The sequence below is a fragment of the Vicia villosa genome, unplaced genomic scaffold (assembly GCF_029867415.1).
Source record: "Vicia villosa cultivar HV-30 ecotype Madison, WI unplaced genomic scaffold, Vvil1.0 ctg.002409F_1_1, whole genome shotgun sequence".
NCBI classification, from domain to species: domain Eukaryota; kingdom Viridiplantae; phylum Streptophyta; class Magnoliopsida; order Fabales; family Fabaceae; genus Vicia; species Vicia villosa.
The window spans coordinates 190841-201977 of record NW_026705921.1 but is presented as its reverse complement, the minus strand read 5'-3'; the positions used below and the strand labels follow the sequence as shown (position 1 = coordinate 201977).

Genomic DNA, 11137 nt, shown 5'->3' with positions numbered 1-11137 from the left:
CGCAAATTATGAACCAATAGCGTCCTTAGATTCATCTTCGAACCATCCATTTACTTTTGAATAAATGGTGTTTATGGAGATGCATCTTCATACTCATTTTTTACACATACTGAGATGCATCTCCGGATTAAATATCTATAACTATATATATAAAGGGAATACATTCTTTTAGGCTGGTCTAACTATATATAAAGGAAATACATACTTCCGGTTTAAGTGGCAATTGTTGAAGTTATTATATTTTTTATGAATTGCATTTTTAAAGGAAACCAGAAAATCATCATTGATTAACACCAATATCAAAAATTCAAAAGACAATTCATAAGATAAACAAAAGAAATACATTAAGGATTTTAACAGAAATCAAACATTACAAATTCACGTCCACATGGACATTGCAACATCATGATAATATCATCGACTGATCTTGAAATAGTCGCATCTAACTCGATCGAAACTTTTTCCTCAAAATTGGTAAAAGTATTCCACATAGCCCGTATATCAGCGTCTTTCTTCAGCTCATGGTAGATGAACACAAGCTTCCCATCTTTGTCAACAGATGGCGAGTGGTACTCGGTTTCACAACATTGAGATTGTCGCCATAAGGTATAAGTTCCTTCAATATGTCACGCACATCTTCAATTAGGGTGTACTTGGTGAACATAAATTCGCGTGATGGTGTAACGCCGATAAAGTGGACAACTCCAACATGTCATTCGATGTTCATTTTGATGTTCATTTTTGGTTTTTGGTGTTGTAGTATGAAATAATATGACAAGTGAGGTTATTTATAATAGTTGGAGGCAAACATGAACCATACAAATCCTATCCCTGTGTCAGAGTTGAAACCGGAATTTCACTTCCGGTTTTATATAAATTGAAATAAAAAATATATTTCCGGTTAGTTCCTTGGGAGTGAAAAACCAGAAACTGAACAGAAACAACAACTCATTCAAAAAAACCTCATGTATTCAAATATAATTTTTTTGGTCAAACTACAAAAATGGATATATTTCCACACCATAACACATGAACAAAATGACATTTACAATAAAATGATACCTAACTACTTAAATGAGCCGAAAAGATTGTTGTCGACCAAATCCATCGGTGGCACCTCTTTTAACTTTTCTCTATTTTTTTCTATTTCAATTTTGTTCAACTTGTTGTATTCTTGCATCCTTTTAATGAATTGGTCTGGCCAAGTCTCGCGTGAGATTGTGAAATGAACCGCCCACTCTAGTGATGTAGGTAGTATAGGGCATTCCGATTTCAAATACACTTGAACAAAGTACTGCGGATTTGAAACCCATCCAACACATATGACACAATCATTTGGATTTGGTATTGGAGCAGTGCGCAGAGGGAAACAAGTCTTCGAGAAACCGTATCTTGTAAGATTAATACACAGCCTCTCACACACACTTTCTATTAGATGACTCATATCAGAGAAGCACATCCATTTATCCTCCGCTGCAAATCCACTCACGCAAACCATATATCTCCGATTTCATTTTTCGATTTTGAATGGTGAAATCACATTTGACATGTTTTTGTAAAATATATGGGCGAATCGGAAATGCATTTTCGGTTTTTAATGGACCATTTCAAAATTACAAAAAGTCTTTATTTTAGAAAATGGTGGAATAAAAATTCCCAAAAGTATATCATATCTTTTATTTTGATATACAATAAAGAATTGTATTATGTTGTAACTTCAAATGCTTTTGTATAGTTTGTAAAATTAGTAATGAATATTATATATTTTGATTTTTAAGAAAAACAATACAAATTTTTATTTCAATTTACATTTTTTAATTAAATTAATTGATCCAATTTCAATTTATCCTCCTACATTCTACGTCCGGAGAGATATTCAGTAATGGATTTTTCACTGTGGTGTGGGAACACCAAAAATATCCCAAAAGAAAAGAAAACGAATCCGTTGAGGCAGAGAGTATTCAGCCACTGCTTCGTCTTTATGTCAACTGAGCTTGTATTCTCTTTCGATTTTGGTTTCCGAATTTGTTTAAATTTCATGTCAGATTCATTGTGAAATTCACACTCATTCTGTTCACATTGCATCTGTTGATTCAAACATGGAAGTGGTTATAGTTGTTTACGAAAATTTGCAAAAGAAATCTCACTGGTTTTAATATTGAACGCTGTTGTTGAACTGAATCAGTGTGGAAATATTTGATTACTAAGGCAATTGTGCTACTTTGTATGTGTGTGATTTAGGGTTTACTTTCAGTGTTTTGTGTTTTTCTTTTGTTTCCATTTCAAGTTAACTATTAAACTGGTAAAAGACTTAGGAGGAGGGATAGTTGCTTTTTTTTTATCATGTAGCCAGGTTTTATTGTTGATGTCCTTCCATAAACAGAAAAGTTGCTTCTCATATTTTCAATTCTCATTGCTTAAATTTTAGGTGAATAAATACAAGGAAAACAGAGAATTTACCGGATAATGGTGGGTCGGTCTCTAAATACTAATCCTTCCAACTAGGAAATTCACAACACAATTAATTTGTCAGAAGATTATGTTAAATTAGGGTTTGATTTATGAGCTTGATATTATTAAATGATATATTCCCCCTTTTTGAATCAACTGCAGTTTGGGCTATAAAGCAACACTTGGTTGATTGTTTCCTTAGCTTGCGTGGTTACTCCTAATCTTCCATTGTGAATTGGTCAACTACATACTCCAACCATGGAAAATGTAAGGAAAGATGAATCCCAAGATCAAAAGCATGATGAGCTTGCTGAATCATTAAATGATCTCTTCAGTAGTGTCGCCACCATGATCAAATCGGAGCTTCAGGTGAAACCCCTCATTCTTTCTCAAACCCTCTCTAAGATCCTACTTCTGATCAATTCTTCAGACACTTGGTGAGTTGAGATGTACAATTGTGGTTTTTATTGATTTGTCTTGTTATAATTTGCAATGAATTTGTGTGTCAGGGGACTAATAAACATCTAGAGCTAGTGGAGAAAATGAATGCAAAGGTTGCAGACGAGTATAAAGGGTTTGGTGATTTGGCTTCAGGATTAAGGGTGTTTGTGGAGCAATTGAAATGCAAGAAGAGTGGTTAGCTTTAATGAATATGTTGAGCAGATTGATGCCATAGAAAATCAAGTCACCGAATTTGAAGCTGTGGTCTCTATGCTCGATAAATATGTGGCGTTGTTGGAATCAAGAGTTCTATTTCTGTATCAAACCAAAAATTCATCTTCCTAATCATCAAAAATTTTACAAGTTGAGAAAATGGGTAGGACAAATGAGAATAGTCTGCTCCAACATGCTTATTTACTTATTTTACTCTCAATTGTTTATTTGGATCCTCAAATTCCCATGTATCAAGGTTTTAAACAAAGATCTGTGCCGGTGATATGGAATGCGACCAAGTTATTTTTTTATGTAGCTGAAAATGCAACATGATTGCAATCGACCGGGATTCTTTGCAATATCAAGAGTTGTGATGCGACTGCAACCAGTTATGTAATCTCTATTTGAAACCTTACTCCTTATCTCTCTCGATTTCTCTCACTTCCTCATCTCCTCATGCTTATTTTTACTGTTATAGAGTTTATCTTCGAGTTACCTTGTTGACCAAGAATCCATTATCACTCCTATGTTAAACTTTGTTATATGTACTTTAGGTTGTCATAAGAAAGGGTACAAATATAATTGTGATATATAGAAATGTAGTTCTTTCCGATTCAGTTATATCTCTTTAAATAGTTATAATCATGGTTCATTGTTTTGAGAGTTTAAAGATGAAGCCCCTGGACCGATTCATGATGGTTACCTTTCATGGTTAGTAGAAATCATTTTTCAATTTTTACTTTGCATGTGAGACATTTAATTATATATTTTTATTTTTAATTGTGATAGAGAGAAGATAAAAGCTAATTAGAGAGAGACACTCAATAACATTTTGAAAATTTTCAGAGTTTACATAATATTCAATCTATTTTTGAAATGAACTTTCAAAAGCTTCCATAATGCCTTCTTGGATCAAGGGCCTTCTATTGGAAGAATCGGATCTTCTATAGGTACTAATGGATAATCCTACCATGTTCTCTAAGCCGACACGAACACTCACAATTTAAGAGTCTCTAAATGTGAAAGTCGAATAACCAACAATTTTTACTCATCGAGATTTAGTTGATCCAAACGATAATGAAGAATGTCGTGAAACTTAACTAATACCAATAACTTAGAATCCTCGAAAGGTAATATTGTGAACTATTTTAGGAGGTGACAGGTTAGAGATAAGAATAGAATTACCAACTACATAATTGCAAGCACTAAAATCTAAAACCATGAATCTATATGGAGTGAGATCAACCAACAGGAAAATCAACAAAATGAGCCGCGGTGGCTAGAAATGAAATATTCTGCTGTATCTCAAAATTAGTATTGAATATGTTTTGAGCAAAGAGTTAAATAAGAAAGTATTAAGCTTGTATTACTTTTTAGCACAGTATGTCCTATTGAGAAATCTATTGATGAGGTATAGTCAAACTCAACTGTCTCACACTCTCACCAGATGAAACTTGCTGTGAGGTATACACGTGAATACAAATCTTGGTGCTTAATTGCATTAAATCAATTTATCTTTTATATTGTAAGCCTAACTCTCCAATTTCCTGTAATCAACATGGCTTACATTTGATCTTCTTAAGTTAACAAAAGTGGGCCTCATCTCGTGACTCAGCATAATTCATTTGTCCATATTTGAATTATGGCTGCAACTTGTTTCTTCAATATCAATTATTGAATCAGTATTCCATCAATACCACTTAAAATCTTGTGGTGAGATTTGCTTCCAGCTTTATAATTTTGTAGCTAACAGATCTTCATTTCCTTCAAACTTTTGCTAATACAACATGGCTGCAACTATGATAGGAAGTGCTTTCCTCTCTGCAACTGTTCAGACCTTACTTGACAAAATTGCTTCCAAAGAGTTTCTTGATTACATCACAAACACCAAGCTAGATATCTCACTCTTGAAACAGATAAGGCTAACACTTCTCACTCTTCAACCTCTCCTAGATGCTGCAGAGGAGAAGCAGATCAACACTCCTTCTGTCAAAGACTGGCTTGATGGCTTCAAAGATGCTGTCTATGATGCTGAAGATCTTCTCAATCAAATTAGCTATGATTCCATTCGATGCAAGATGGAGAAGACGCAAGCTGCAAGCAAAACTAAACAGGTGTGGAACTTACTTTCTTCTCCTTTTAAAAATATCTACGGAGAGATCAATTCCCAAATGAAAGATATGTGTGAAACCCTCAAACTTTTTGCTGATAATAAAGATATACTTAGTTTGCAAACTATAAGTGTCAGAGTTTCTCATAGAACACCTTCATGTCCCATGTTCGACGAATCTTTCATGGTTGGTAGGGAAGATGATCTAGAGAAAGTAATGAACATGCTGCTATCAGAAAGCAGTACTAGCCAGAACAATATGGGCGTAGTTGCAATTGTAGGCATGGGAGGTGTCGGAAAAACAACACTTGCACAGCTTGCTTACAATGATGAAAATATTCCAAAGCACTTTGATCTCACAGCATGGGCTTGTGTATCAGAAGATTTTGATGTTTTTAGAGTAACCAAAACTCTCCTTGAATCTGTCACTAAAACACCATGGGAAACTAATAATCTTGATTTACTTCGAGTTGAGTTAAGGAAAAATTTAAGGGATAGGAGATTTTTCATTGTGTTGGATGACTTATGGAATGACAGTTGTTCTGATTGGGATGAACTTGTATCTCCGTTGATTTATGGAAAAAATGGAAGCCGAGTGATCATCACAACACGCCACAAAAATGTGGCAGATGCTGCGCGCACATTTCCTATTTTTGAATTAGATCCTCTATCAGATGAAGACAGTTGGTCTTTACTCTCCAAACGTGCATTTGGAAGTGGAGACTTTTCTGAAACTCAACGCCGAAACCTAGAACCAATTGGCAGGAAGATTGCAAGAAAGTGTGGTGGATTGCCAATTGCTGCGAAATCACTTGGAGGACTGTTGCGTTCGAAAGTAGATACTGAAGAGTGGATTGAAGTTCTGAACAATGACATATGGAACTTAAAGAATGATAATATTCTGCCTGCATTGCGCCTGAGTTATCAATATTTGTCCTCGCAACTGAAAAGATGTTTTTCCTATTGCTCTATTTTCCCAAAGGACTGTCTACTTGATAGGAAACAATTGGTTTTGTTGTGGATGGCAGAAGGCTTCCTTGATCATTCTCAAGATAAAAAAACTATGGAAGAAGTAGGTGATGAGTGTTTTACTGAATTGTTATCCAGATCATTGATACAACAATTGCATGATGACTCTAGTGGGCAGACTTTTATCTTGCATGACCTTGTTAATGATTTAGCTACTGTTGTATCTGGAAAAAGTTGTTACAGACTTGAATCAGGCGCTGAGAGCTATGAAAGTGTTCGACACTTTTCATATAATCAACAACATTATGACATTTTCAAGAAGTTTAAGACTTTACACAAATTCAAATGCTTGAGAAGCTTCCTAGCCATTGACTATGATGAATGGGGAGAATATCATTTATCCAGAAAGGTGGTCGATGATTTTCTACCCACATTCGAAAGGTTGCGTGTGTTATCATTATCAAAATATGCAAACATCACCACACTACCGGACACAATTGGCAATTTAGTGCAGTTGCGCTATCTAGATCTTTCTCATTCTGAAATCACAAGCCTGCCTGACACCATATGCAACCTCTACTACTTGCAAACTTTGATTTTATCTATGTGCTCAAATCTCACAGAATTGCCAGAACATGTTGGAAAATTAATTCATTTGCGTCATCTATATCTTGATCAGACAAGCATAATAGAGATGCCAAAGCAAATTGCTGAACTAGAAAACCTTCAAACTCTAACTGTTTTTGTAGTAGGCAAGAAAAATATTGGTTTAAGTGTCAGAGAGCTTGGGAAGTTTCCTAAGCTACGAGGAAAATTATTCATCAAGAACTTACAAAATGTCAATGATGTCATGGAGGCAAGTGATGCAAACTTGAAGAGCAGAGAACATATTGAGGAGTTAACGCTACTGTGGGGTGAGGAAGTTGATGACTCACTTAAAGGAAAAGATGTGCTTAATAAGTTACAACCATCACCAAACCTAAAGAAGCTGAGCATTGACTTATATGGCGGGACAAGTTTTCCAAGTTGGTTGGGAGATCCTTCATTTTCTAACATGGTGTCTCTCTGCCTTGATAACTGTGCGCATTGCCCGATACTTCCACCACTAGGGCAGCTACCTTCTCTCAAGGACTTGCAGATTACTAGAATGACATCTATTGTGACAATTGGGCAGGAGTTCTATGGCATGGCAGCAGGAAGTTCCAATTCTTCAATCCAACCATTTTCTTCCCTTGAGAAGCTTGTAATTGAGGAAATGTCAAATTGGGAGGAATGGCATCCTCTTCAAGACAACATATTTCCTTTTCCTCATTTGAAAACTCTGAGGTTATCAAGGTGTCCCAAATTGAAAGGACATTTACCTAGTCATCTTCCTTCCTTAGAAGAGATTGTAATATATCTTTGTGATCATCTCTTGGCAACACCACCTACTCAACATTGGCTCTCCTCAATAAAAAAGATTCATATTGTGGAAGATTCAGATTCAATAAGCAATACTGAAAGGACCCAATACTCATTGCTCGAGATTGATTCTCCATGTCTGCTGCAAACAATAAACATATCGAGCCGTCATATGCAAAAATCTGTACCTAAAATGATTATAAACAGCACCTGTCTTCGATTCTTGATTCTCTTTGGTATTAGTTCTCTCACTATGATTCCAACGAATGGCTTACCTACTTCTTTGCAATCACTTTCTATTGAAAATTGTGAGAACTTAGCATTCTTTCCTCCTGAAATGTGGAGCAATTACACATCCCTTGTGACTCTTACATTAGAAGACTGCAAAGCACTTACCTCCGTCCCATTGAATTGTTTTCCTATGCTCCAAAATTTTTCCATCTATGATTGTAACAGTTTGGAATCTATTTTTATTTCAGAAACTTCTTCCTGTAGCTCTTCAACCCTCCAATCTTTTCATGTCCGTGATTGCGAGGAACTTAGATCACTACCTCAACGGATGGGCACCCTCACCGCTCTTGAAAAGATATTTCTACGCAATCTTCCAAAATTGAATTTATCATTATGTGAAGGAGTTTTCCTACCTCCCAATTTACAATCAATTGTGGTTGATTCTGTGATGATAACAAAGCCGGTAACAGAGTGGGGTCTCCAATGTCTCACTGCTCTTTCATCATTGGGTATCAAAGGTGATGATACTGTTAACATATTGCTCAAAGAGCCGTTGTTGCCGATTTCCCTTGTGTCTCTAGACTTCGTTAATCTCTCTGAAATGAAGTCCTTAGAAGGAAATGGACTTCGACACCTCTCCTCTCTAGAAAGGCTTTGCTTTATTAATTGTCCAGAGCTTGTGTCATTGCCAGAAAAAACATTTCCCTCCTCGCTGAAAAAACTCTGCTTCGATTATTGTCCAAAACTAGAGTCATTGCCAGAAGACAACCTCCCTACGTCTTTTGAGCAACTGATCATTGTAGATTGTCCATTGTTAGAAGAAAGGTATAAAAGGAAGGAATATTGGTCCAAAATTGCTCACATCCCAGTCATAAGAATAAATGACCAAGTCACAATATGAGCCATGGGCATTGAGAAGTCAAGGAAATGAAGAATTCCAAAGTGAGATAGAGAAACATGAGAGTGAAATGCATCAAGTTATGTGGTGTTTCTTGTTGAACAATAGTTTTTCAAATTTGTATACTATGAGTCATAATTTGAGATATTTGTGTTGTTTGTTTGCTTATGTTATGTATGTATGAGTTGGTTATATATTAAGCTTAAGTTTCTGTGTTTCTGTATAAGCATGTTGATGTATAGAAAAACAAATGTAAATACCGATTGTTACATTAATTGATTTTGGAAGTTTTTATTCGTTTTCTGTAGGTTTAAAAAGAAAATCATAGTTTGAAACAATTTCAAATAAAAAGTATTTTTCAAATAGCTTTGTTAAATAATTATTTTTTTAAAACTAACTTTTTATTAAAAAAGAATTAAATGCAAGATAAAGTCGTCGGCATTTTGCTCGGTTCCACTTTCAAAGATACCGTCGACATTTCCAACAGCTCCGCTGGTTCGGATCTTTTCTCTTTTCCAACTCCACTTTAAATTTATTATTTATTAAATAATTACTTATTTCACTTATGTCAATGCATTGTTGTGACAATTTGTTCCCTAATTTTAGCAAGATAAAGTATAGTTAACACTGTAAAAACAATAATTTATGTTCATTTAAATTCAACTAATCTATGTGAAGAGTTCATGTAACTTTCTTAAGATTTGCTACATTGAAATCTAGACCTGATTTTTGGCTTATGAGTCGTGTAAGTGTAAGTCTAACCTTCTGTTTTGGTTTACCTATTACCTATTATGAGTAATGTTCATAGTTATTGGCAATTCTATGAGGCGTGATTTCGCAATGAGATGACTCAAAGCATTAGATGACTTGTTCTTGAAATTTTGAACCTTAATTTTAGGTTGTTTGCGATGCGTATACACCAGCAGGCGAGCCTATCCCTACAAATAAGAGACACGGAGCTGCTAAAATCTTCAGTAACCCAAAGGTTGAGGCTGAAATTCCATGGTTGAGGCTGAATATTTGTTTGACCCGACTGTTTCTTGTTGTGAGCTTTCATTTGTATTGTAGATATGCTGATAGACATATGTGGTGTTATAAAGTAAAATTTAGAACTAGAATATAGAATATGCTGAAACCATTCAGGAAGTAAAAAAAAGGTTTAGGCTACTTTTAGGTACTTTGGAGTTGTCATGGAGGGAAAACATTGATTGATTGTTGTTTTTCACTACATTAACTGAATTAGATTTTATTAGGAGGATGGTTTCAGCCTAGTAAATTTTGGCTGTTTGTAGAGTATGAACTTAAATGGGGATATACTGTGACATGAAGGCTATCAAAGATTTGACAATGGGGTTGAACATCGACGGTGCCAACATTAAGTCCTTATATTTACGAGTTGCATGCTACCATGCTGTAGGACAATACAAAGAGGCGGTAAGATTTTAATTTTGAACCTTAATTTTATGTCCTGTTGCACTACTTTCTACGGAGGTATGTTTCGTATACAAATCACAGTCATTCTATTTTTGACTGAATGAAACTCGCTAATGATAATGATGATATCTTTGGGCTGTTGTTCAAGGCTGTAAATTGGTCATGACTTGTAACACAAAATTCAGTGATAATAATTGAGATTAGTAGTATTTATACATGGACATTGTAAATATTATTGATCGCCTAATGAATATTTCATAAAGTAATAACACTAATTAGATGAACACGTGGAGCTGCAATTCCTTGGTGCAAACGACTTGAAAGAGAATGATGCAATATTTAATTACCGTAGGAAGTACCTTCCAACCCAACAGGTCAGTAGTAGTGTAAATGTGTTACACATGACACGCTTGCTGATCTTATAATTTATATATAGGAAGTGACTTTTTTTCTTTTTCAATCTCATTATAATTTGTATTTGGTTTCGTACACTACTAGCAAGTTTCTTTCTAATTCGATTTCCTTTGGATTACTATAATTTGCATTTGGTTCCGTACACTACTAGCAAGTTTCTTTCTAATTCGATTTCCTTTGGATGTAATTGAGAATATTCGCAAAGGAGCATCTGTGTTATTTCAACGGCTTGGCCTGCAAGATTTTGCTCGAATTGATGGATGGTTTTTGCCTGATTCAGGTTGTAAGCTATCATCTTTGTTAAGAAATGTGGTTGGGCCTAACTCAACCCTACAAAACCGGCTTGTAGGGTGAGGATTGCCCTCACTTATAAGGACATGTTCAGGCCATATATTATCCGATGTGGGACTCTTAACAATCTTCTGAAAGTGACTTTGGAAGGTCTGAATCAGGTACCATAATATTCACCGACATCAACATGGTGAGATGATTTTCTCTCTTGGGGGGAATATAGATAGTGGTTTACTACTAATTTTGGTTGTTCATTATTGCTGAATATATATTCGTTGCATATT

The 11137-nt window shown here is 35.2% G+C and overlaps 1 protein-coding gene and 1 pseudogene across 1 annotated transcript; both read left to right on the top strand.

Moving 5' to 3' along the window:
* Positions 1-1867: 1867 nt before the first annotated feature.
* On the top strand, positions 1868-3388 carry LOC131638777 (biogenesis of lysosome-related organelles complex 1 subunit 2-like; annotated as a pseudogene).
* A 1368-nt stretch (positions 3389-4756) lies between these two features.
* LOC131638776 (putative disease resistance RPP13-like protein 1) lies at positions 4757-9551 on the top strand. Its single transcript, XM_058909321.1, has one exon. The coding sequence runs from the start codon at positions 4893-4895 to the stop codon at positions 8715-8717; it is 3825 nt and encodes a 1274-aa protein (XP_058765304.1). The 5' UTR covers positions 4757-4892; the 3' UTR covers positions 8718-9551.
* The last annotated feature ends 1586 nt before the right edge of the window (positions 9552-11137 follow it).

Bases quoted from the DNA above. Each gene is read 5' to 3' on its own strand.
- LOC131638776 (XM_058909321.1), top strand. From the start codon at position 4,893: ATGGCTGCAACTATGATAGGAAGTGCTTTCCTCTCTGCAACTGTTCAG.